This window comes from Rhinoraja longicauda, chromosome 6 (genome assembly GCF_053455715.1).
Source record: "Rhinoraja longicauda isolate Sanriku21f chromosome 6, sRhiLon1.1, whole genome shotgun sequence".
NCBI lineage: Eukaryota > Metazoa > Chordata > Chondrichthyes > Rajiformes > Arhynchobatidae > Rhinoraja > Rhinoraja longicauda.
The window spans coordinates 58629493-58657047 of NC_135958.1; the positions used below are offsets into that span (position 1 = coordinate 58629493).

The 27555-nt window shown below is 42.2% G+C and overlaps 1 protein-coding gene across 2 annotated transcripts; it reads left to right on the forward strand.

Moving 5' to 3' along the window:
• The first annotated feature begins 13 nt into the window (after window positions 1-13).
• On the forward strand, window positions 14-25797 carry jmjd6 (jumonji domain containing 6, arginine demethylase and lysine hydroxylase). 2 transcript variants are annotated; one of them, XM_078401831.1, is made up of 7 exons: window positions 14-302; window positions 7613-8001; window positions 10426-10712; window positions 13350-13485; window positions 14096-14234; window positions 21684-21776; window positions 24824-25797. In XM_078401831.1, the coding sequence occupies exons 1-7, from the start codon at window positions 174-176 to the stop codon at window positions 24953-24955; spliced, it is 1305 nt and encodes a 434-aa protein (XP_078257957.1). In that variant the 5' UTR covers window positions 14-173; the 3' UTR covers window positions 24956-25797. The 2 variants fall into 2 exon arrangements, with proteins under 2 accessions (XP_078257957.1, XP_078257958.1); XM_078401832.1 differs by lacking the exon at window positions 21684-21776 and having other exon boundaries at window positions 24824-25796.
• Window positions 25798-27555: the final 1758 nt, after the last annotated feature.

A 27555-nucleotide genomic window follows, 5' to 3' on the forward strand; every position in this document is an offset into this window, starting at 1 on the left:
GGCGTGGGTCCGGCCGGTGCGTGGGGATGAAGATTCTGGAAAGCCGCTAGCGTGCGCTGAGTGGCGGTAGGGACGGAGGGAGCTGTCGGCGGGCCAGTTGGCCGGCGGCGGCGGAGGAGGGCGAGGAGGAGAAGAAGGAGGGAGGCCGCGGCCTGCTCACTAAACAGCAGGAAATGAATCACAAAACTAAAAAGCGAATCAAAGAGGCGAAGCGCAGCGCCCGGCCCGAGCTGAGGGACTCGTTTGACTGGACGAAGCACAACTACCATCAAACTTTCTCGCTGGCCTTGAGCACGGTCAAGGTAGGCAGCAGAACCGTCCTGGCTGCGATGGAGCGGGCCCGGGTCTCACTCCCCGGCACTGCACGTACGCAATTGGCCCGGGGCAACCAACGGTGGAGACTTGAGGGTGGGGGGAGTCTGCTGGTGAGATGGGGTGGGGTGAGAGGCGATGAGGCTGGAGGGGAGGAGGGATAGAGGTGAGAGGGGAGGAGGTATTGGGGGTGGGAGGAGAGTGGATTGAAGTTGGAAGGAGGGGGTGGGGATTGAGGGTGGGAGGAGGGATTGGGGGAGAAGGGGTTGAGGGTGCGAGGGGAATGGGTGGGGAGAAGAGGGATGGGGAGGGTGGGGTTGGAGGGCAGGTACAGTGAAAGGTCTTATTTTGCATGCTATAATAATAGTATACATCGAATCAAGCTAAACTCTGATTCAATGGATCGAGCAAAGAGGAAGATGTAGAGCGCGGATATAGCGCATCAGTTCCATAGACAGAGTCCAATGTCGCACTGGGACAGAGGAGGGTTGGTCAACATCTTAGCTAATGGAAGGATATTTCAGAAGCCCGGTGACAACTGCTCCTGGGTCTGGCCATGCGCGCTTTCAGAGATCTGTCCCTTTTGCCAGATGGAAGCGAGAAGAAGGAATGGCTGGGGTGAGCCATGCCGTTGCACATGAGGGGGTGGGTTTATAGCAGAAGGGTGGGGGTGTTTCTGAGGGAAGGAAGGAAGTGGGGTGGTTGTGGGAAGTGGTAGTGAAGGGAATGGGTGGTTCAAGACCTTTTTTGATGGAAGGATTTAATATTTGAAGCAATGGCCAAGAAAACACACCAGAGTCTCTACTTCCTTTGAAGGTGTAGGAAGCGTCGCATGTTTTTGATTAATTTGGAGATAAAGCATGGAAACAGACCCTTTGGCCCACCGAGTCCACACCGACCCATACACTAGTTGTATCGTACACACTGGGGACAGAAACCAGTTAACCTACAAATCTGTAAGTTTTTGGAATGTGGGAGGAAACTGGAGCACCTGGAGAAACCCCATGCGGTCACAAGGAGTGTACAAACTCAGTACAGACAGCATTCGTTGTCAGGATCGAACCCGGGTGTCTGGCACTGAACCATTGCACTACCACGCCCCACCCCATATGTGCACAAAAGCTCTCACTAACCTCGACTGATGTGTGGTAGAAAGCATTTTATCAGGATGCATCATTTGGGAACAGCTCCACCCTGAGAATTGTGGAAGCAGCCCAGACCATTTCGCAAATCAACCTTCCTTCCATTCACTCCATCTACATTTCACGCTGCGTCGGCAAGCAATTTCAAGGAAGAGGCTCATCCCCGACACTCCCTCTTCTCCCCTCTCCCATCAGGCAACAGATGTGTGAAAATGCATACATCCAGATTCAGGGATAGTTTCTTCCAAGCTGTTATCAGACAGCTGAACCATCCAATAACCAACTACAGAGCTACCCTGACCTCCAATCAACCTCATTGGAGACCCTCGGACTAACTTGAATCGGACTTTACTTGACTTTATCTTGCATTGAACATTATTTCCTTTATCCTGCATCTGAACACTGTGGACGGCTTGATTGTAATCATGTACAATCTTTCCATTGACTGGATAGCTCACAACAAAAAAGCCTTAACTGTACCTCGGTACACGTGACAATAAACTAAATTAAACATCTCGGTTGGTGTGAGGCGGGACAAATTTTGGAGCAGTTGAGGTGATTCTCAATGAGTCATTTGAAAGGGGGGAGGTGGGGTTTTTCAATAACAAAGAATTGGAATTAGAGAGCACATGCCTTGTGGTGAGAATAAATTGTTTCATTGGAAAGAGAATCCCAGTGGAGAAGCAAAGGTGATAATGAGGTGGCTGTTGAACTTCAGTGTTCAGTTAAAAATGATTGCTTTGGCGAATTATGTTATTTCCACAATGTTACAGGATGCGCTGCAGTAGTTGATTCCTTACCAAGATCAGAGTTTGCTCAATCACACCTACCCCATCAGTTGGGGCTCAGAAGTGAGCACTTACGGCAAAGAGTTTGGGTTCCAAATCAAGGAACCATTCTACCTTGAAGAGTATACTGTAGGACTGGTGACAGCCTCTTTCAGTGTACCAAACTTTGTTAGGCATGCTTAAATATAGTTATGATTGAAACAAGATCTGCGAGACACGTAGAACAGATTTATCATATACAAACGTACTCTCCAAACGTCAGCTTGTCCAAAGATAGACACCAAAAGATGGATTAACTCTGGTTCAGACAGCATCTCTGGAAAAAAGGAATAGGTGATGTTTTGGGTAGAAACCCTTCTTCAGCTTGTCCAATTGTATATGAAATACTTGAGCGGCAAAACTATTTTGGCAATTGCTGTAACACAGCTTCACAATCTGTTCAGATTAAGCTTTAGTTTTAAAAGAATCAACCCTAGAAAGGAGGGAGAGAGAAAACGGGTAATTATAGACCAGTTAGTCTGACATCAGTGGTGGGGAAGATGCTGGAGTCAATTATAAAAGACGAAATTGCTGAGCATTTGGATAGCAGTAACAGGATCATTCCGAGTCAGCATGGATTTACGAAGGGGAAATCATGCTTGACAAATCTACTGGAATTTTTTGAGGATGTAACTAGGAAAATTGACAGGGGAGAGTCAGTGGATGTGGTGTACCTCGACTTTCAGAAAGCCTTCGACAAGGTCCCACATAGGAGATTAGTGGGCAAAATTAGGGCACATGGTATTGGGGGTAGGGTACTGACATGGATAGAAAATTGGTTGACAGACAAAGCAAAGAGTGGGGATAAATGGGTCCCTTTCGGAATGGCAGGTAGTGACCAGTGGGGTACCGCAAGGTTCGGTGCTAGGACCCCAGCTATTTACGATATACATTAATGACTTAGACGAAGGGATTAAAAGTACCATTAGCAAATTTGCAGATGATACTAAGCTGGGGGGTAGTGTGAATTGTGAGGAAGATGCAATAAGGCTGCAGGGTGACTTGGACAGGTTGTGTGAGTGGGCGGATACATGGCAGATGCAGTTTAATGTAGATAAGTGTGAGGTTATTCACTTTGGAAGTAAGAATAGAAAGGCAGATTATTATCTGAATGGTGTCAAGTTAGGAGGAGGGGGAGTTCAACGAGATCTGGGTGTCCTAGTGCATCAGTCAATGAAAGGAAGCATGCAGGTACAGCAGGCAGTGAAGAAAGCCAATGGAATGTTGGCCTTCATAACAAGAGGAGTTGAGTATAGGAGCAAAGAGGTCCTTCTACAGTTGTACCGGGCCCTGGTGAGACCGCACCTGGAGTACTGTGTGCAGTTTTGGTCTCCAAATTTGAGGAAGGATATTCTTGCTATGGAGGGCGTGCAGCGTAGGTTCACTAGGTTAATTCCCGGAATGGCGGGACTGTCGTATGTTGAAAGGCTGGAGCGATTGGGCTTGTATACACTGGAATTTAGAAGGATGAGGGGGGATCTTATTGAAACATATAAGATAATTAGGGGATTGGACACATTAGAGGCAGGAAACATGTTCCCAATGTTGGGGGAGTCCAGAACAAGGGGCCACAGTTTAAGAATAAGGGGAAGGCCATTTAGAACGGAGATGAGGAAGAACTTTTGCAGTCAGAGAGTGGTGAAGGTGTGGAATTCACTGCCTCAGAAGGCAGTGGAGGCCAGTTCGTTGGATGCTTTCAAGAGAGAGCTGGATAGAGCTCTCAAGGATAGCGGAGTGAGGGGGTATGGGGAGAAGGCAGGAACGGGGTACTGATTGAGAGTGATCAGCCATGATCGCATTGAATGGCGGTGCTGGCTCGAAGGGCTGAATGGCCTACTCCTGCACCTATTGTGTATTGTATCGCTTCTATTGTAGCGGACACGGAGCTGTCCGTCGAAGAATGAGGCAGCACACAAAGTTAGTCCAACACCACTTTAATTCGCTACACCTCTCCTCTCTGCCGCGCGCCAGCTTCCCATACTTCCACAAGGCACCTCGTGACCTCCCCCGAGCCGAAGGTTATGTACTGCGTGCGGTTCACCACCAGGGCCGCTACATGCCCCCCCAGAACCAGAGGCGCCAAAACGGACGGGCAGCCGAACAAGACGGCCGGACCTTGTGCGTACGTCCCCGCGCAAATTAGGCCTGCCCTGCAAGGACGAATTAGGTTGGACCCAAGACGGCGGACGCCCCCGACGGCGAGGCTGGGCCTCCTGTACTGGCTCGCGAGCCACCGACACCGTCTCTTGCTGACCCCCCCCCCCCATGTCCAATACAAAGGTCGTGGGCCCATGTTGCAGCACCCGAAAAGGACCTTCATTTGGGTGCTGCAAGGGCGATCTGTGTGCATCGCGGTGACGGAAAACACGAGCTGTCGGCGAGAGCCAGAGGCACATATGATGGAGTGACACCATGCTGAGACGTTGGGACAGGAGCAGGGCGCCGAGCCTCTCCCGCAGATGGACCAGCATGGATGATGGTGACTCCTGGGGGCCGCCCACTGTTGGAATAAATTCCCCGGGCACGGTAAACGGAAAGCCGTAAACCAATTCCGCCGATGAAGATTGCAAGTCCTCCTTTGGGGCGGTGCGAATCCTCAACAGGACCCACGGCAACTCGTCCATCCAGCTGGATCCGGTGAGGTAAGCCCTCAAAGCGTCCTTAAGACGGAGGTGGAAACGTTCCACCAACCCTTTGGACTGGGGATGGTAAGCCATCGAGTGGTGGAGCTGAGTTCCCAACAGGCGAGCCATTACGGACCACACCTCTGATGTGAACTGGGCACCCTGGTCGGACAAGATGGTCAGCGGTACCCCGAAACGGGCAATCCAATAGGCCACCAGGGCACGTGCACATGACAGGGCCGAGGTGTTGATGAGCGGGATGGCCTCTGGCCACCGCGTGAAACGGTCCACCACCGTAAGCAGATACGAGATGCTGCGGGACGGAGGCAGCAGCCCTACGATATCAATGGTCAAAACGCTGGCGAGGCACTGCGAAGTCTTGAACTGGCGCCCAGATGGCGGTATGTTGAACCTTCGATATTTGACATGCAATGCACGTCCGGGCCCAATGACCGACCTGCTTCCGCGACCCATGCCACACGAATTTTGCAGCAACCAACGCCACCGTCGCTCGGATAGATGGGTGGGCCAAACTGAATGGCGTCGCAAACCCAACGACACCAGGCCGCAGCTGCCCCGTGGAGGTGTCACAGAGGACGGTGAGCCGGCGGGACCCAAAGGAACGTCCTCGAGCACCAGTCCTCTGATGGCAGTTCGGTACGCCTTCATCTCATCGTCCGGCAGCTGCGCCGCTGCCAAAGCGGAATAATCAATTCCCGGGGCTACGTCGAGAATGGCTACTACAGCCAGGCGGGACAAGGCGTCCGCGACCAGGTTACGTTTCCCGGCGATGTGGCGGATGTCCGTGGTAAACTCCGAGATTGCCGTGAGATGGCGCAGCTGCCGAGCGGATCAAGGGTCTGCAAACTTGGCGAAGGCGAAGGATGCATCGTCTGTTGGCTCGGAGGCCGAACCGGCACTTATCCGGGTTGATCACAAGCCCGAATTCGTTGAGGCGCTGGCACAACAGACGGAGGTGGGCGTAATGCTCCTGCCATGAACGACTCGCCACCAGGATGTCATCCGTATAAATGAAGATGAAATCGAGCCCCCGCCCCACGGTGTCCATCAGGCGTTGGAATGCCAGCGCGGTGTTCTTAAGGCCAAAGGGCGTAATCAGGAATTCGAACAATCCGAAAGGGGTGATGATGGTGGTCTTCGGCACATCCTCTGGTCGCACGGGGATCTGATGGTAACCCCTGACCAAGTTGATCTTAGAAAAGAACTTTAGCCCCAGCCAGATGAGCTGAGAAGTCCTGAATGTGCGGGATGGGATACCGATCTGCAATTGTGGCATCATTCAGGCGACAGTATTTCCTTTTCTTTTGTTCAGTACTTTTGGACCTATCGCTCATCTCTTCCAGCTACCAAGTCAGGGTTTTCAATCAGTCCCCCTCTAGAATGCCACATTCTGCACTGTGTCCTGTAACTAGTTATGGAAAAAGCAACCTAATTGTCAAATGCAATTTCTTGTAATTGCACACTGCAGTTCTCAAATAGGGAGTTGGGGAGGGAATGGTCTCTGCGGAAAGGGGAAAGGGGTGGAGATGGGAAGACGTGACAAGTGGTGGGAACCCATTGGTGGTGGTGAAAATGTTGGAGGATTATATGCAACGGCTGATGGAGTGAAAGGTGAGGAGTAGGGGGAATTCTCCAGCGATGCTGCCTGACCCACTGAATTACTCCGGCACTTTGTATATTTTTTTTGTACACCAGCATCCACAGTTCCAAGTGTCCACAAGGACAGAGCGAGTGTGAGGAAGGAGTCTGTAGACAGCTGTAGAGTTCAGAATGAGACATTAATTATCATTCGTAATTGTAAGCTTGAGCTGTCATGGGTTTTAATTGCAAGTGAATGAATGGGAGGAATGAGTCAAATAATCAATCGTGGGAAGAATGGCAGTCACCATTTGCCACCAGTAGTTACACTGGTTGGAATTGTAGGGAGATGCAAGGTAGTACATTTATGGTACTATTTGCATCGTAAAAGCGTTGGCTTATCCAAAGTATACTATCAGCAAGGGAGGAGGATAAACTAGCATTATTTTAGCAAACTTTTTTAAACCTGCGGTAGAATAAATTATTTCATGATCGTTTTCATCGGCAGCTGTTGGTATGATCAAAACATAAGAAAGCCATCTTTTTTTATAACGTTTGATTAAGGGAACAGTTTTGCATTTATAACCAAATAGAGTTATACCGGATGGAAACAGGCCCTTTGGCCCAAGTTGCTCATGCTGACCAAGATGCCCCATCGAAACTAGTACCACCTGTCTGCATTTGGCCCATATCCCTCTCAACCCTTTGTATCAAGAACCAGGGGCCACAGTTTAAGAATAAGTGGTAGGCCATTTAGAACGGAGATGAGGAAAAACTTTTTCAGTCAGAGAGTTGTAAATCTGTGGAATTCACTGCCTCAGAAGGCAGTGGAGGCCAAGTCTCTGAATGCATTCAAGAGATAACTAGATAGAGCTCTTAAGAATAGCGGAGTCAGGGGGTATGGGGAGAAGGCAGGAACGGGGTACTGATTGAGAATGATCACATTGAATGATGGTGCTGGCTCGAATGGCCTACTCCCGCACCTATTGTCTGTTGTATCTATGTACTTAAGAAATACTTATAATTACCCCATTGTCGTTCCCGAATCTGTATTTCCTAATTGCTGGAGTTACAAAGTCAACTTATTTTGTGCTTCTCTTTGTTTAAGGATAATGTGGAAAGGATAGACGCCTTGGAAACACCTGTTGCAGACTTTATTGAGAAGTATGAGAAACCATATAAGCCTGTGGTGCTGTTAAATGCTGAGCATGGATGGGCAGCGCAGGAAAAATGGACACTGGAGCGATTAAAGCGCAAGTACAGAAATCAGAAGTTCAAGTGCGGAGAAGACAATGATGGCTATTCTGTTAAAATGAAGATGAAGTATTATGCTGACTATATGGAAACGACAAAAGATGATAGTCCTCTGTACATTTTTGACAGTAGCTATGGGGAGCATCCTAAAAGAAGGAAACTCTTAGAAGATTATGAAGTGTCAGAATATTTCAAGGATGATTTATTCCAGTTTGCAGGGGAAAAGCGAAGACCTCCATACAGGTAACAGCAGCCTGTTCAACCAGTCTTTGTTGATGCCCAGCTGTGTTTTCAGTGTGTACAGAATAACTTGTATATTCCAAAAGTTTAATTTTGAATTTCCAGTATGACAGAGTTGGTGGAAAGTCCATTTGGAACTCAAGAGTCTTGATTTTCCATGTGAGCAAATTTGTGAGCTACAATAATGGAGGTAATAGATCTATGTAGGTTATATTACACAGAATAGTTGGCAATTGTTGCTCTTTAAAAGGGAAATCAGAAGATGGTCAGTCTTTTTAACAATTCCTCCTAAGCTAAGCAGTACACAAGACTTTAAAGGAACTATTCACAAGGTTGCTCTTGTTTTTTTTAAATCAAAACAGGTAATGGAAAAGACATCTTGAAAATAAGCAAAGAATTGAGAAAACATACAGAGAATCGCATTTAATGAAAGGGGTCATATATTTTTAGACGGCTCCCCATAATTGGACCAGTTTTTTTATGAGATGTGCATGTTATCTTACAGACAAAGGAACTGCAGGTGCCAGTTTACAAAAAAAAGTGCTGGAGTAAATCAGCGGGCCAGTCAGCACTTCAGGAGGACGTAGATAGGTAACATCTCGGGATTGGGATGGGTTGCCTTTCCATGTATCTTGTAGATCAGTTTTATTCACGGTCCTGTTCATGTCTTGTCAAAAATGTTCACAAGCACCAGATGTCCTTTATCTTAGTAGCGTTTTCTGTGGAGGAAAAGCATCCCACATGGAAAAGTTCCTTAGACAATACGGTATCAAATATATTGGATTATTTAGTGCGACAAAGTTTATTCAAGAATTATTTTGATGAAATTATTTTTATAATTGTTGATCTTGTTGAACTAGAGTCTGTGTGCAAAAGGAATGGAGTAGAGAATTCAGAGGTATGGTGTAGTTAAGTGCAGGTGAAGCCACCGCCCACTCTGTCCCAGAAATAGGCCTGAAAACTAGCCTTAGAAGACCATGTTTTTCTCCACAAGCAGCTTAATTTTCTATGCCACTTGCTGAATTGTACCCTGGCCTATTTTCATACCATCACATAAGGAGAATGACCTAATCCCTTGACCATGAGGTACTTACGATAATTAATTTACAACATCTAATCCCCATCTGAGCACAAATGAAAATTTATCATTTTAATCCACCACATCACCCAATCCCAAAATAGCTTGTGATCATAATTACATTATTAATATTCTATGGAATTGTTCAGAATTATTTTCATAAGAAAATGTAAATAATATACGAATTTTTAGGTACTCAGAACAGTACCTTCAGTCCAAAATGTCTGCCAAACAATGCCACAAAAAAACTAATCATATCTGCAGCACATGATCGGTACCTCTCCATTCTTTGCATATCCAGGTGTCTATCGAGAAGTCTCTTCAGCACCATTGTATCTGCCTCCATCACTACCCCAGGCAGCATATTCCAGGCGCCCATCATCTGTCTGAAGAAGGGTCTCGACCCAAAATGTCACCCATTCCTTCTCTAGAGATGCCTGTCCCGCTGAGTTACTCCAGCTTTTTGTATCTACCCACCCTCTGAAGAAGGACCTGAGACGCCCCCTTCTCTCCAGAGATCCCGCTGTTACTCCAGCATTTTGTCTATCTCAATTTAATCCAGCATCTGCAGTTCCTGCCAACTCATCATCTTCTGTTTATTTAAAAAAGTGCATCACACATCTTTTAACTTTGCATCTCTCATTATAAAACTATGCCTAGTCTTTGACCTTTCCATCCTGGGAAATAGTTCTAAATGTCTACCCTACTTATGTCTCTCACCCTTAACCCTAATGGATTTTGGATTATTTCACATGAGAGCACTAGTAATGAACAGGACTAAGTGCTCCGAGTGAATGGTTGAAAAATATGTTTTAAAAAGGTTTTCAACTAAGTAGAGAAATGTCAATGTTAAACTGACTTGAAGTCTTGCAGGATGATGATGAAGGTTGAAAACGACAGTATTAAAAAATATAATGGCTGGAAAATGTGCAGGAAATTAATTTGAGCTTTGGAGGGAGATTTCAAGTTGGAGATGAACATGGCCACGGAGGGATTGATTAACAGGAATAAGAGTTGAATTCAGAATATTGGAACAGGGAGCAAGGGAAGATTGGCATATAATTTAGCAAAGGATGAGATGTGACATGAAGTTGCCCAATAAATATACATTTATGATTATAATTTTTAGTTTTGTAGATGTATGGCACTGCAGATGCAGCAGTCTTGAGTTAAACACAAAAAGCTAGAGTAACTCAGCGGGTCAGGCAGCATCTGTGGAGGGAATGGATATGTACAATGTGTGTTTTGTTTAAAATGAGATGTAACAGCTAGATCGACGCTGTGAAAAGATTTGTACTGCAAGAATAAATATAAAAGTGAAACTTGTTTCGTATGATTTATCTTTTCAGATGGTTTGTCATGGGCCCTCCTCGATCTGGAACTGGTGTCCATATTGATCCTTTAGGAACAAGTGCATGGAACGCTCTGGTTCAAGGTCATAAACGTTGGTGTTTGTTCCCTACAAATACACCTCGTGAACTTATTAAACTGACAAGAGAAGAAGGTGGGAACCAGCAGGATGAGGCCATCACGTGGTTTGTCATCATATATCCTCGTACGCAACATCCAACTTGGCCCCAAGAGTTTAAACCTTTAGAAATTCTTCAGAAACCTGGGGAGACTGTCTTTGTGCCAGGTAACATTTCTTCAACAGTAATAGTTTCCTTAAATGGGATGATTACTGATAAAAAGTAATTGTTTTTTGTTTATTCTACTGGTGCTCAATGCATGGAGTGTACCTGTTTGAACGTTAATTTTGTTATTCATGTGTGACAGTATAAAATATTCTACATTTCTCCAATTCAACCAACATTAGTAATGTGTTTGATTTCAAAAAATGCTTTTCCAGTGTTTTACATGGAGTTTTGTTTTGGGCATATTTCTTGCTGGCACTCTGAATATGCAGGACAATTAATTTGTAGTGGGTCTAGGAAAGACAATCAGAAGCAAATTAATGTGCTGCAATGAATTGAAAAATATTGCCTGAGTTCATAAGAATCCCGTGTTGGCACAAATGGGGCTCAATGCTCAGTCAACCTATTTCTCATCTTGTTAACTTTTCATTGGTACCAGTTGTCTTTCTGTTCCCATTCAAATGAGAGTGCTTAAGTCCAATCGGTGGCCAGTAATCAAATAAAGAAAATTTCCCTGTGGAATCTGGAGCAAAATTATTCATTGTTAACTTTGTTGAGAGTTGCTGTCTCCTCATAGAACGTGAATGAAAAATTCTATTTCTCCTGTTCTACACAACTTATACCTAATGACTTCACCGTTTAACATTTTGACAGCTAGGTCCATTCTGGTCCTACAGCACAAAAACAGGCTCTTCAACACATCCTGTCCAGGCCTTCCAAGATGCCCTATACAAGCCAACCCCATTTGCCTGAATTTGACCCGTATCCCTCCAAACCTTTCCCCATCATCCACCTGTCCAAATGTCTTTGAAATGTTGCTATTGTACTTGCATCCACTCCTTCCTCTGGCAGCTCTTCCATATGTACACTACTCTCTGTGGAAAAAGCTGCCCCTCGGGTTCTTAGAGAGGCATGGTGGCGCAGCGGTAGAGTTACTGCCTCACAGGGCTTGCAGCACCGAAGACCTGGGTTCGATCCCGACTACGGGTGCTATCTGTATGGAGTTTGTATCTTCTCCCCGTGACACTGTGGCTTTTCTCCGAGGTCTTCGGTTTCCTCCCACACTCCAAAGACGTACAGGTATGTAGGTTAATTGGCTTGGTATAAGTATAAATTGTCTCTAGTATGTGTAGGATAGTGTTAATGTGCGGGGATCGCTGGTCGGTGTAGACTCGGTGGTCGGAAGGGCCTGTTTCCATACTGTATCTCGAAACTAAGCTATTAAATCTTAACCTCACCCCTTAACCTGTGCCTTGTTCTTGATTCCTCTAGCCTGGGTTAAAAAAAAAGTGCATTCACACTATCGATTCCTTCCATTAAATCACCCCTCAGCCTCCATTGAATAAAATCACATGCCCAATGTCTCCCTGTAACTCAGGGCCCTAAGTACACGAAATGTGCTTGTAAATTTTCTATATACTCTTGTCAGCTTAATGGGATCTTTCCTACTACAGGGTGCCAAAACCTGAATACGATACTCAAAGAGTGGCTTCATCAACATATTGTATGTCAAACATAATGTCCCAATTTCTATGCTCAATTCCCAGGCTGATGCAGGCCAGTGTGCCAAAAGCCTCCTTCACCACCCTATCAACTTGTCATGCCATTTTCAGGGATCTATTTGCGTACTCCTAGAAATCTATGCTCTACAATACTCCTCAGAGCCCCCCTGGGAGTTTCCTGCGGTAATGTCTGGTATACATATGTCACAACTGTTTATGTCTCATTAATTGGAGACATCTGTTCATTACCCAGAACTCATAAGTATAGTATGTACCACTGAAACTCAGATTATCCATGATTTATATTGCCTCCTGGAATCTTGTGCATAATGGCTAAAAATGAAGGGCACTGGTGCCATGCTCTACACCCAATATGCCCCAGCTTTGCAGAAATGAAATATTTATGCTGCAGTTGACTTTAAATTTGAAAGATACAGTGCGGAAACAGGCTCTTCGGCCTACAGAGTCCGCACCGACCAGTGATCACCCGGTACACTAACACTATCCTGCACACCAGAGACAATTTTGCGATTTATCAAATCTACGTACTGCAAACCTATATGTCTTTGGAGTGTGGGAGGAAACCGGAGCACCTGGGTAAAACCCCTGCGGTTACAGGGAGAACGTACAAACTCCGTATAGACAGTGCCCGAAGTCAGAATCGAACCTAGTAAGGCAGCAACTCTACCACTGTGCCACCCAAGACATTGAAGAATAACCAAGCATCTTTGCTTAATGAATAAATTCACAATAACACCGTATTGGAAAAGAAAACAAACCTTTTTTTTTAAAGTGAATACTGTTAAGTAGTTCAACACTTATTGTTCATTTATTTGTGCTGCTCAATAGTCACAGTCATTCAAAGATGGCCAAATTTATGTTCTCAACGCAATGGGTGATGTCAGCACTACCATTTGGATGTCATTTACAAACATTTGATTTTAATACTTTTTTAACAAGTATAAGAGATCAGCTGAGGAGATTTATAGGAAGGAAAACTGTGTGGATCACAGAAAAAGATTTCCTTTTACTTGCAGGAGCATGGTGAAAACTTTAGTGATGGACGTTAATCCACTCTGTCAATAAATTGGAAAAGTGGTTATTATATTGATAGAGATTTTTTTTAATGTTTTCCAGGTGGATGGTGGCATGTAGTACTGAATATGGATCATACTATTGCTATCACTCAAAATTTTGCCAGTGCAACCAACTTTCCCGTGGTGTGGCATAAAACAGTCAGAGGCCGTCCTAAACTGTCCAGAAAGTGGTACAGGTAATTTCAGTCAGTTTGTTTTCTTTTGGAATTAAGTTTGTGTTCAAGGGATACTGCTTGTGATGTGCCTTTTTAATTTATTACTTCAGTTGCATGCCAAACACATTGCTTGGAACCTGTTAAAGTAGTAGACAATTGAGCCATTGAACTGACTGAGGAAGTTGTTTTGACTTTGTTACTTGGAGGTATGGTTGCTTTCAGTACAATTGATTTGGGTTCCTATTTGTGCTCCATGCTGTAAGGATGTATGGTTAGGCATGTAGGAAGGAACTGCAGATGCTGGCTTACACTGAAGATAGACACAAAATGCTGGAGTAATTCAGTGAGACAGCCAGCAGCTCTATCAGGAGAGAAGGAATGGGTGATGTTTTGGGTCGAGTCCCTTCTTCAGACTGAGCTAAACATTGAGTTGGTTAAGTTTTGGATATGTTTCTGATTACCTTATGGATATTTTCTGTCATGCTTGTGTATGACGAATAGCCAGTTGGATAACCCACTGAACAAATTATTCCCCACATGTAAGTTTGCTAACATAGTTTTATTGTTCAGTTAATGCTTCCTTGAGAAGAATTAAACTTTTAAGAGACAGAACCTTTTTATATGCTGACAGGATCTTGAAGCAAGAACGGCCAGAACTTGCTGTAGCAGCAGACTTGGTTGACCTACAGGAGTCCACGGGTATTGCCTCGGACAGCTCAAGCGATTCTTCTAGTTCGTCCAGCTCTAGTTCCTCAGACTCTGACTCAGAGGTAAGAATTGAGGTTCTTAACTGAAATAATTGGGTTAACAGAAATGAGTTTTTTTCATTTAGTGTGATCAGCAAAATAAAATGTGTTATTATTGCTACGTAAGTCGTATGTGGAATCATGAATTCCATCCTTGATTTTAGAAATGGGAAACCCGAAACCAACATTTAGAATTTAATTCTACATTTTGATATTTTTTTTGTATTGGAAAACAAGCCTGTGAAGTTATAGATATGTTTCCTAGTCTCTACTTAGATGGTATATGCAAGCTGGAGCTACAGCCACTCTACAACCAGACAAAACAGCCACACTCCCCTGTACAATTATAAAATGTGTAATTTTTTGTCTTATGAAGATTTGTATGTGTATTCTTGTTCCAATTCTATTCTTGAAAGTTGTATGTGGCTTGACTATTAAATAGCAATGTGCACCAAAATAGCAGAATTTGGTCTTTAATATTCGGGACTGTTGTTTATGTTCTCTTAAAAATGTGTTGAAGTGAGTAAAATACCTTGCATTGAAGGGTTACAACATACAGTGTCCTCTATAATGTTTGGGACAAAGACCCATCATTTATTTATTTGCCTCTACTCCACAATTTGAGATTTGTAATAGAAAAAATCGCATGCGGTTAAAGTGCACATTGTCAGATTTTAATAAAGGCCATTTTTATACATTTTGGTTTCACCATGCAGAAATTACAGCGGTGTTTATACATAGACCAATTTAGGGCACCATAATGTTTGGGAGACAGCAATGTCATGTAAATGAAAGTAGTCATGTTTAGTATTTTGTTACATATCCTTTCCATGCAATGTTTGCTTGAAGTCTCCGATTCATGGACATCACCAGTTGCTGAGTTTCTTCTCTGGTGATGCTCTGCCAGGCCTGTATTGCAGCCATCTTTAGCTGATACTTGTTTTGGGGGCTAGCTCCCTTCAGTTTTCTCTTCAGCATATAAAAGGCATGCTCAATTGGGTTCAGATCGAGTGATTGACTTGGCCATTCAAGAATTGGCCATTTTTTAGCTTTGAAAAACGCCTTTGTTGCTTTAGCGGTATGTTTGGGATCATTGTCTTGCTGTCGAATGAGCTGCTGGCCAATGAGTTTTGAGCCATTTGTTTGAACTTGAGCAGATAGGATGTGTCTATACACTTCAGAATTCATTATGCTACTACCATCAGCAGTTGTATCATCAATGAAGATAAGTGAGCCAGTACCTTCAGCAGGCATACATGCCCAGGCCATAACACCCCAACCACTGTGTTTCACAGATGAGGTGGTATGCTTTGGATCTTGGGCAGTTCCTTCTCTCCTCCATACTTTGCTCTTGCCATCAACATAGAAACATAGAAAATAGGTGCAGGAGTAGGCCATTTGGCCCTTCGAGCCTGCACTGCCATTCAATATGATCATGGCTGATCATCCAGCTCAGTAACCTGTACCTGCCTTCTCTCCATACCCCCTGATCCCTTTAGCCACAAGGGCCACATCTAACTCCCTCTTAAATATAGCAAATGAACTGGCCTCAACTACCTTCTGTGGCAGAGAATTCCACAGACTCACCACTCTCTGTGTGAAGAAATGTTTTCTCATCTCGGTCCTAAAAGACTTCCCCCTTATCCTTAAGCTGTGACCCCCCTGGTTCTGGACTTCCCCAACATCGGGAACAATCTTCCCGCATCTAGCCTCTCCAACCTGAAGGCGATCAACCTGAAGTCGTTGTGCACGTGGGCACGAATGACGTCGGGCGGAAGAGGAAGGAGGTGCTACAGCGGGAGTTTAGAGAGTTGGGAAAAGCACTGAGAAGTAGGACGTCGAAGGTGGTTATCTCTGGACTGCTACCGGTACCTCGTGCTGGTGAGGCCAGGAACAGAGAGATAGAGGGTATGAATTTATGGCTGAGGGGCTGGTGCAGAGAGCAGGGATTTCGATTTCTGGACCACTGGGATCTCTTCTGGGCTAGGGGTGACTTGTACAAAAGGGACGGGTTGCATCTTAACAGCAGGGGGACAAACATTCTGGCAGGCAGGTTTGCTAGTGTGACACCTGTGGCTTTAAACTAAGTAGTGGGGGGGAGGGGTTAACAAATTGTGAATATGAAGATGAGGTAAAAGGGAATACAGGAGATATTGCAAAAGACTCTCGGAAGAATGGGAACAGAAGTTCTAGAGCGGAAAAGAAATTAAGGGCAGGGCCAATTGTGAACGATGTGAGAGAGGAGGTAAATACAGAAGTTAAAGTGTTGTACTTAAATGCGCGTAGTATAAAAAATAAAGTGGATGAGCTTGAGGCTCAGTTAGTCATGGGCAAGTATGATGTTGTAGGGATCACTGAGACATGGTTACAAGAGGACCAGGGCTGGGAACTGAATATCCAGGGGTACACAACGTATAGAAAAGACAGACAGGTGGGCAGAGGGGGTGGGGTTGCTCTGATGGTAAGGAATGATATTCATTCCCTTGCAAGGGGTGACATAGAATCAGGAGATGTTGAATCAGTATGGATAGAAATGAGAAATTGTAAGGGTAAAAAGACCCTAATGGGAGTTATCTATAGGCCCCCAAACAGTAGCCTCGACATAGGGTGCAAGTTGAATCAGGAGATAAAATTGGCGTGTCAAAAATGTAATGGTACTGTGGTTATGGGAGATTTCAACATGCAGGTAGACTGGGAAAATCAGGTTGGAAATGGACCCCAGGAAAGAGAGTTTGTAGAGTGCCTTCGAGATGGATTCTTAGAACAGCTTGTACTGGAGCCTACCAGGGAGAAGGCAATTCTGGATTTAGTGTTGTGTAATGATCCTGATCTGATAAGGGGACTAGAGGTAAAAGAGCCATTAGGAGGCAGTGATCACAACATGATAAGTTTTACTCTGCAAATGGAAAGGCAGAAGGGAAAATCGGAAGTGTCGGTATTACAGTATAGCAAAGGGGATTACAGAGGCATGAGGCGGGAGCTGGCCAAAATTGATTGGAAGGAGGCCCTAGCAGGGAAGACGGTAGAACAGCAATGGCAGGTATTCCTGGGAATAATGCAGAGGTTGCAGGATCAATTTATTCCAAAGAGGTGGAAAGACTCTAAGGGGAGTAAGAGACACCTGTGGCTGACGAGGGAAGTCAGGGACAGCATAAAAATTAAGGAGAGGAAGTATAACATAGCAAAGAAGAGTGGGAAGACAGAGGATTGGGACTCTTTTAAAGAGCAACAAAAGTTAACTAAAAAGGCAATACGGGGAGAAAAGATGAGGTACGAGGGTAAACTAGCCAATAATATAAAGGAGGATAGCAAAAGTTTTTTTAGGTACGTGAAGAGGAAAAAAATAGTCAAGGCAAATGTGGGTCCCTTGAAGACAGAAGCAGGGGAATTTATTATGGGGAACAAAGAAATGGCAGACGAGTTAAACCGTTACTTTGGATCTGTCTTCACTGAGGAAGATACACACAATTTCCCAAATGTTCTAGGGGCCGGAGAACCTAGGGTGATGGAGGAACTGAAGGAAATCCACATTAGGCAGGAAATGGTTTTGGGTAGACTGATGGGACTGAAGGCTGATAAATCCCCAGGGCCTGATGGTCTGCATCCCAGAGTACTTAAGGAGGTGGCTCTAGAAATAGTGGAAGCATTGGAGATCATTTTTCAATGTTCTATAGATTCAGGATCAGTTCCTGTGGATTGGAGGATAGCAAATGTTATCCCACTTTTTAAGAAAGGAGGGAGAGAGAAAACGGGGAATTATAGACCAGTTAGTCTGACATCAGTGGTGGGGAAGATGCTGGAGTCAATTATAAAAGACGAAATTGCTGAGCATTTGGATAGCAGTAACGGGATCATTCCGAGTCAGCATGGATTTACGAAGGGGAAATCATGCTTGACAAATCTACTGGAATTTTTTGAGGATGTAACTAGGAAAATTGACAAGGGAGAGTCAGTGGATGTGGTGTACCTCGACTTTCAGAAAGCCTTCGACAAGGTCCCACATAGGAGATTAGTGGGCAAAATTAGGGCACATGGTATTGGGGGTAGGGTACTGACATGGATAGAAAATTGGTTGACAGACAGAAAGCAAAGAGTGGGGATAAATGGGTCCCTTTCGGAATGGCAGGCAGTGACCAGTGGGGTACCGCAAGGTTCGGTGCTGGGACCCCAGCTATTTACGATATACATTAATGACTTAGACGAAGGGATTAAAAGTACCATTAGCAAATTTGCAGATGATACTAAGTTGGGGGGTAGTGTGAATTGTGAGGAAGATGCAATAAGGCTGCAGGGTGACTTGGACAGGTTGTGTGAGTGGGCGGATACATGGCAGATGCAGTTTAATGTAGATAAGTGTGAGGTTATTCACTTTGGAAGTAAGAATAGAAAGGCAGATTATTATCTGAATGGTGTCAAGTTAGGAGGAGGGGGAGTTCAACGAGATCTGGGTGTCCTAGTGCATCAGTCAATGAACGGAAGCATGCAGGTACAGCAGGCAGTGAAGAAAGCCAATGGAATGTTGGCCTTCGTAACAAGAGGAGTTGAGTATAGGAGCAAAGAGGTCCTTCTACAGTTGTACCGGGCCCTGGTGAGACCGCACCTGGAGTACTGTGTGCAGTTTTGGTCTCCAAATTTGAGGAAGGATATTCTTGCTATGGAGGGCGTGCAGCGTAGGTTCACTAGGTTAATTCCCGGAATGGCGGGACTGTCGTATGTTGAAAGGCTGGAGCGATTGGGCTTGTATACACTGGAATTTAGAAGGATGAGGGGGGATCTTATTGAAACATATAAGATAATTAGGGGATTGGACACATTAGAGGCAGATAACATGTTCCCAATGTTAGGGGAGTCCAGAACAAGGGGCCACAGTTTGAGAATAAGGGGTAGGCCATTTAGAACGGAGATGAGGAAGAACTTTTTCAGTCAGAGGGTGGTGAAGGTGTGGAATTCTCTGCCTCAGAAGGCAGTGGAGGCCAGTTCGTTGGATGCTTTCAAGAGAGAGCTGGATAGAGCTCTTTAGGATAGCGGAGTGAGGGGGTATGGGGAGAAGGCAGGAACGGGGTACTGATTGAGTGATCAGCCATGATCGCATTGAATGGCGGTGCTGGCTCGAAGGGCTGAATGGCCTACTCCTGCACCTATTGTCTATTGTCTATTGTCTATAACCCCTTAAGAATTTTATATGTTTCTATAAGATCCCCCCTCAGTCTTCTAAATTCCAGCGAGTATAACTCTGATACAAGTTAATTTTCGTCTCATCTATCCACAAGACCTTTTTCCAGAACTGTGGTTGCTTTTTTAAGTACTTCTTGGCAATCTGTAACCTATTTTTGCAGCTAACCAGTGGTTTGCATCTTGCAGTGTAGCCTCTGTACTTCTGTTCCTGAAGTCTTCTGCGGACAGTGGTCATTGACAAATCCACACCTGACTCCTGAAGAGTGTTTCTGATCTGTCGGACTGGTGTTTGCGGATTTTTCTTTATTATAGAGAGAATTCTATCATCAGCTGTGGAGGTCTTCCTTGGCCTGCCAGTCCCTTTGCGATTAGTAAGCTCACCAGCGCTCTCTTCTTAATGATGTTCCAAACAATTGATTTCGGTAAGCCTAAGGTTTGGCTGATGTCTCTAACATTATTCTTGTTTCTCAGTCTCATAATGGCTTCTTTGACTTTGATTGGCACAACTTTTGTCCTCATGTTGATAAACAGCAATAAACGTTTCCAAAGGTGACGGAAAGACTGGAGGAAAGACTAGGTGCTGAGAGCTCTCTTATACCTGTATTAAGGAAGCAATTAAACACACCTGACCAATTACAAATGCCTGTGAAGCCATGTGTCCCAAACATTATGGTGCCCTGAAATGCAGGGACTATGTCTAAACACAGCTGTAATTTCTACATGGTGAAACCAAAATGTGTAAAATGCCTTTAATAAAATCTGACAATGTGCACTTTACCCACATGTGATTTTTTTTTTTTTTCCATTACAAATCTGAAATTGTGGAGTACAGAGGCAAATAAATAAATTGTGGAGCACAGAGGCAAATAAATAAATGGGTCTTTGTTCCAAACATTATGGAGGATACTGTATATGACACTTGCAATGTTAAAGAGAAGGCCAAGCAAAAAATTATTTACAAAATGACTTTCAGTAGCAAAATTGTGTTAACTAAATTTGTGGTGTCATCAAAAGGGGGGTTTAAATGAAACCAATGTGATACAATATTTCACCAATAGTCTCTAGCCAAAGCACAAATATTTGGAGAGACCAGTTACTGGAATTGAAGGAAGTCCAGAGACTGATAGTAAATTAGTCCCACACAAATGTAACTTTGGGAAGCAGAATAATGAATTGCCAAACACTCATGTAGTTAAGACTAAGAAAGAAATCCAAGACTTAAAAATAAAATATATCCTGAAAACATTTTGCAAATGCACCTGAAGTGCTGGAAACGGATAAGGTGGAATGTAATGGCAGATTGGAATACAAACAAAATTGCAACCCAAAACTTCACTGATATACAGTACTTGTTTCTGTGGGTCTCAAAATTGATTTTATTTTGTTAACCACATCTGATTTGGGATTTAATTCTGACTAAATGCTTATGTTGAAATAACCATCCTAAATGGCAAGAAACAATAAATATGTTAAACGGGACATACGTGTCTCTACAATCTGATTTGTGCCAGAATGGAACAAAAGTGATGCTTATTTGATAGCTACATCATGATAGTTGGTGACAACACTGATTTTGCATCTGCTACTATATATGGAGTTGATGTGCTTGAGGCTGAGTGCAAAGGGCAAAAGTCATCCTTTCCAAAATATATTACTTGGAGTACCAGAAATGGTTTCACAGTTTCATTGAAGATGGTAAATGAATAGGCACAATATTTTCATTAAAAATGGAAATAAAATAAAAGGGCAACAGGAATATTTCACTTGGGCAGCTAATACGCTAGCGGTATGAATATTGACATCTCTAACTTCAAGTAATCCTTGCTTACCATCTTCCTTCCTCCCCCTTCCTAGTCTCCAAACAGTCTGACTGTCCCCCGATTAAATGTTATCTCTGTGTTTCATTGTCACCTTCTCCTAGCTAACAATGATCTTTTCTACATTTTCCTTGATGTACATCTCCTTTGACATCTCGTTTTCACACCATACCCATCCTTATCTCTGTCTTTTCCCCTGACACAGTCTGAAGAAGGGTCTCAACCCAAAACGTCACCCATTCCTTCAATTCAGAGATGCTGCCTGTCCCACTGAGTTACTCCAGCACTTGTGTCTATTAGGAATAAAACCAAGGACATATAGCTGGAATAAAAACAGGGCACTAAAATTGTAATATTGCATAAAATGAGCATGTCATCTCAGCTTGCTCAATTTATAGTTACAATCAGAAAGCATTGCATCTGGGTTTTTATTCTGATTCTTTTCCACTTTTTCTTTTACTTTTCTTCAAATCTATTGCAGCAGAGAAAGGGAGAGAAAAGAACAGAAAATATGGACAAAGACATGGAGAGATTTCTGGGAAGGATAGGACTAAGCACAGAGGAAAATATAAATGTAAGAAGTGTATTCTTGGGTGTCAGGGAAAGTGAAGACGATGGCTGCACCAAATGCAAACCTGTCCTCAAGACAAACAGCTGATATCGCCAGGAGTATTTGTGTTTATAACAGTTTCTTGTTATCTCATTGAAAAGAAAAAGAAAATTCCAGTCAATTAAAAAAAAATTAAAGCTCCACAAGATAACTGGGCTACCATTAGGTTAATTTAGGGGAAAGAATATTTCAGAAAATGGTGCAGTTAAGCAATTTAATACTAACATAACTTGGAACAATTTTTACACATCTGTGTAGCTGTGATATAGGAAGCACCGTAATTATTTTTAGTTTGTGTACCTAATAGTGATGGAACAAATACGTGACTGAACCAGTCTAATTTACCAAAGTTATTTGATTTTTTTAAAAAATTAGCACAGTGTCAACCTTGTATCCAAATGTAAAATGCTATTTGTTTTCTGAATTACTCAGACTACCACATAAAAAAGGAATATTAACTGAACAATTGCCATAGGTGCATCTTCCGCTTCATTCTTTTACAGATGCTTTACTCTTGCTGCCAAATTCCAATTTATGTATCATTACTTGATCTTTTCTAATCATTACTAAATGGGAAATTACTTACACCAGCACTTTACGGAATCAACCTTCCTTCAACGGTTCACAGCAAACATAACTTGAGTAGTACATTCGCAACACAATTGCATGAGCAAAATGAGTCTACTCGTACTTTAGGTGATCAGTCATTACATTAGGTAGTCATTGATTATATGATTTAGTTTGCTTATTAACTCTGACATCCACAGCTTACTGCGTCTTCAATGTACAAGAAGATCTCTCAGATAATCAGACAAAACTAGATCAAACCAAGATACCAGGGTGGGTCAGGGAAGGAAGGGTGACCAATAGTTAAGCTGAAGAAGTATGTTTTAACGAGAGAATTAATGGAGGAGGAGAGGTCATTGAAGAGATCAATCCGAAAATGCCATTAGGAAAAACTTTTACGCAGTGACTGGTTTGGAACTGGAGAACACTGCCTGGGTGAGTTGTGGATCCAGATTTAATTGTGGTTTTCAAAAGAGAGCTGGTTAAGTATCTGAAAAGAAAAAATATCAAGATTAAAGTGTATGCCAGAGTTCTCTTATGCAGCTGCTGCTGACAGGCCAACTGATTTCCTTTCCTTATCTTAATGTGTAGATACTTTATTTCAGTGCAAAAATGAATAAACAGTTTTAATTCTATGATTCCAATTACTTCATGGAAGGCATTCCTGAAAATATTTAATGGTATTGCTGCCAATAGAGGAATAGGCGCTTTAGTTGTGATTGAGAAGGATAATGGCACAAAGGACTTTAAACCTGTAACCACCTATAACACTGCTGTGATTTCTACATGGTGAAACCAAAATGTATAAAAATGACCTTTATTAAAATCTGACAATGTGCACTTTAGCCACATGTGATTTTTTTTTTTTCTATTACAAATCTCAAATTGGGGAGTACAGAGGCAAATAAATAAATGATGGGTCTTTGTCCCAAACATTATGGAGGGCACTGTACCTAACACCATTTCCTGATTAATGACTAATTTTAGGAATGATCTCTGCAATGAGCTATAAAGCAGGAGCTATGAACTACAGCAGGCTTTTGTGCAGTACTTTTTTGGTTCATTTTTTTATTTATTTGGATAGAATTAGCTGTTGAATTGAGGGAGTAGAAGTCAATGATATTGAGTGATCATTATTTGTAGTGCATTTGATTCAGGTTGATGTGGTTCATCCAGTTTACCACGTTGGCTCTTTACGCCATAGAGATATATATGTGATTAAACCAGAAGTCCATGAGTGCAGTGTATCCATTTTCCTCTAATGTAAGCAACTTATATTTCAAATGACCACATTCTATTTCATCTAACAATTTTTTGACTATATCGTGGGTATTTTATATCGCAGGTATCTTAATGGTCATTGATTACGTATCACCTGTGATGTTATTCAAATGATTTATATATTTATGTGGTCCGACCTTATTTGTTTTGTATACATGTATAAAGCCATTTTGAAACTTAATTACTGCCATTATTCATCTTATTTTCATGTATCCTACCTACTTCTAATGTTACAATGGCATTTGGTCATTAAAAAAAAAATAACCAAAGAAAATATTTTTTGAGAATTTGGCTACCTCTCATTGATCTCAATGATAAAATATACAACTAGATACATCAAGAAAATATATTGGATGTATTTTCTTTTGAAATCCCTATTTTGAAACACTTATATTTTAAGGTTCCATTGCTACTGTGTACTTTCTGTTCAATTAAAAAATCAGTTTGTTCGTTGTGTCCATGTGTGTTTTCTCTGGGTGCTCCGATTTCCTACCACACTCTACAGACGTATAGGTTTGTAGGTTAATTGGCATTGGTTAAAACATTGTAAATTGTCCCTAGTGTGTAAGATGGTGCTAGTGTATGGGTGATTGCTGGTTGGCTTGGACTCGGTGGGCCAAAGAGCCTGTTTATACAAGTTTCTCTAAAAGTAAAGTCTAAATTATTCATTAGTATTTCTTCCAGCATTTCTTGTTAGATATTTTCTTAAATAAAGTTTCTATCCTCTTGTCAGTACTGCATTTCAGAGTCCAAGACTGATGTAACATGACAGCAAGGCTTTGTTTAACATCACTTAAAATACCCATCTGTTATGTATAACAATATATGTAGCTATGCCATGTATATTCACATTTTCTTTCTCTGATGCAGCTGCATCAATATTTGAATGAAGGAGCTCACTGTGTAACATTGGTGTGTTTCACGGCATATTCTGTTCATTCATTTCCTGTTCCTTACAGCTCTTGTCCTTGCATGGCTTTTTTAATGTAATTCCTCAATGGTGGGTCCACTGAATATTGTGTATTTTGCTTGTTTTATAGTTAATGTCATTAGTTCCTATAAGACTCATTGAGAGAAAATGTGCATATATGAATCAATGCAGATGACATTGTTCATGTTTTTTTCTTCTTTCCTCATTTAATTTTTCTCCCTTTGAAAACTAGTGTGACTCTGGTGCTGAAGGAGATGGGATGACCCATCGAAGGAAAAAAAGAAGAACCTGCAATATGATGGAAGATGGTAGTTCTCAATCTCGAGATGACTGTGTGAGCAAAGAACGCAGCTCGTCCAGGTGACAGGAAACACTGGAATAGACGTACTGTGCATCCTCCAGTAACGAATAAAACTACGGTGAAAGATTAAAATACTTCAGTTTTAGGATTTTAAATTTATAAATATTTCAGTTTTCTGTTGCCATTAGATATTTTTTGTTTACCTCCGTGATGATTGTGGTTCCAAGCATATAGCCATCTAAGAACATAAAATGTCAAATAATTAGTTTCTTCAGTGCAATTATCTGATGTTGTAAAAATATTTTTGTAAACTCGTCCCTAAATTAACAGTAATACTGAGCTAAACAGTTATCACGTCAATGTTAGCTCAATTTTATTAGATAATTTTATTACTGTTGATTAATATTTCTGTTCAAGTTTTGCTTGAACTAAATAAAGTTGTACACTGAATAAACTGAATTTTATCTGGAAGCTCTTAATTTTGAAAACACCGTTGCTACATTCTGCTTATGACTAGATTTCAAAATGGATATCTGCTTGGGTATAAAATTAAATTCCAGCTCAACCGGGGCCAAATTGAACCTGGCACAAGTCCTTCCAACTTTATCGATACTTGACTCAACCATCACCATGAAAATAACAATCTTGAACATGCTATTAATTTGGATGAGGGTGATAGACCAAATATTGACCGAGAACCACAGAAGTGTACGATAGTACTAAGCAAATTATTCTGACCCGGATAAAGTACTGAGTCACTCTTTCAGAACCTGATCAGACTTGATCTAAATCTGACATTTGATTGGAATAAGAGCTCTGGTTGGAATTTGCACAGAATTCTTGGATTTATAACCATTGCCGTGAAATTCAAGCTGAAACTGAAATTTGTTCTGAGTGTATGATTCTGTAAATCTTCATCACAATCATATGTATTTTACAGCTCAACTAGGCGGTTGAGATATCACAATATGGAGAGTGATTTATTGCCATAGACAAACTGGTTTCATTTCCCCTTAGTTTTCATTCACTTAGATGTCATATTCACTTTAATTAACATTAGTAAATGTTAGTTAATATCACATTAATTGCCATCAGTAATTATATTTAAGTTTTTAGTAATTTATTATAAGAATCAACTGATTATCTCTAAAGTTAACTAGTTGCCCTCGTTCGCTTTAGAAATGATTAGCTAATATTTGCATGAATCCAAGCAGAAATTGTCAAATTTGCTGTTGTCTGGTTATTGCATTGTTGGTTACTGATTACACTGATCATTTACAATTAAGGCAGCAAAATCAGTTCAATTGTTGTTGCATGCTTTTAATTCATCACTTGGAACAGACATCAATAAATTCATTAACCACAGATGAAAGGAACCCACACGTACATGCGCATGCACACGCCAAACCTCGCAAATTGGTCTCCACTAATTATCCTGAAGACACCTTGAAGAATAATCATCTTGTCTGGGTGATAAATGAGATCTGCTGATGCCACTATTAATCATACCATTCGAGAGAAATGATAGGGATTTTGTCAGATTCTTCATTCAGAAACAATCATATTTTGCAGTGAAGCAGAGTGTTGCTTGTTCTAGCTTGTTACTGGGCACCCATATTGAAAATGTATATTTAATGGCAAACTTAGATGAAAAGCCAAGAATCTACAGAGAATGTTTATTTTATTATACGGCAATGATACAAGGAATTAAATAGGTTTAAGGCATTCCCAGGGAAAGAGGAGGAGAGTTTGGGTTTAAGTGTGGGAAATAACAGGAAAGTAATTCCCCTATGCATTGCTTGATGTCAGAAGAGTTCCAAAATATTTTGGTTGCCATGTGGTAAAATAAAGCTTCAATAAATTAGGGTGCAATGTGATATGAGATATCCATTGCCCTCTATCATATCAGATGTTTAAAGTGCATAAGCATTGTATGGTCTTAATTTAAATTTCTTTACTAAACATTCTTCAATTTTTTGGAACTTATTCCAGTGGAAGATTTTTTTCCTTTAGAAATTGAATCTATTCTGATTTTTCAGTCAGATTATTTGGCAAACTTTCACTGCCCAAAATACCATTGCCAGATTCATTTAGGTATCATTGCCCAGGATCAGTTTTATCACCTTGCATTCAGTCCTTCTCCTGCACTTACTCCTGTGCTGCTCCAGTGGGGTCCTCGTGGAGTTCAATGAGTAGTGCAAGCTTCAGCAGTTCTTGTGCTGACAAATCTGCCTACTGAACCTGTCAAATGTCAACGATGTTCAGAAACAGTTAATCGTTCTGATTGTGATGGAAAGCTAACAGCCCTGAATTTGGATATGGGACACTGGCTGCCAGTGGTTCTAAGAGACCGGCCAACTACCTTTGCTGAGAAGGTCCCTACGTTGTACCATGTAAACAAAATTTCTGGGAATTAAGATCCCAGCAGAGAGCTGCACTGGGAAATACACTGGGACAAACAACGAGGCATAAGCAGACGGCCTGAAAGTTTGTATAATGGAAGATCTGCCTCAGTGGCTGAACACTTCTACCGTATCTTTTTTACTTCAAATTCCTTTAGTACCTGAAAATTTCTTAATCCTATTCCAACTCTAATCAAGTTTTTCTCTCTGCCTATGTTCCTTGTATAACTGGGAATTTGGCAATCTTCTTTTCAAGTATCT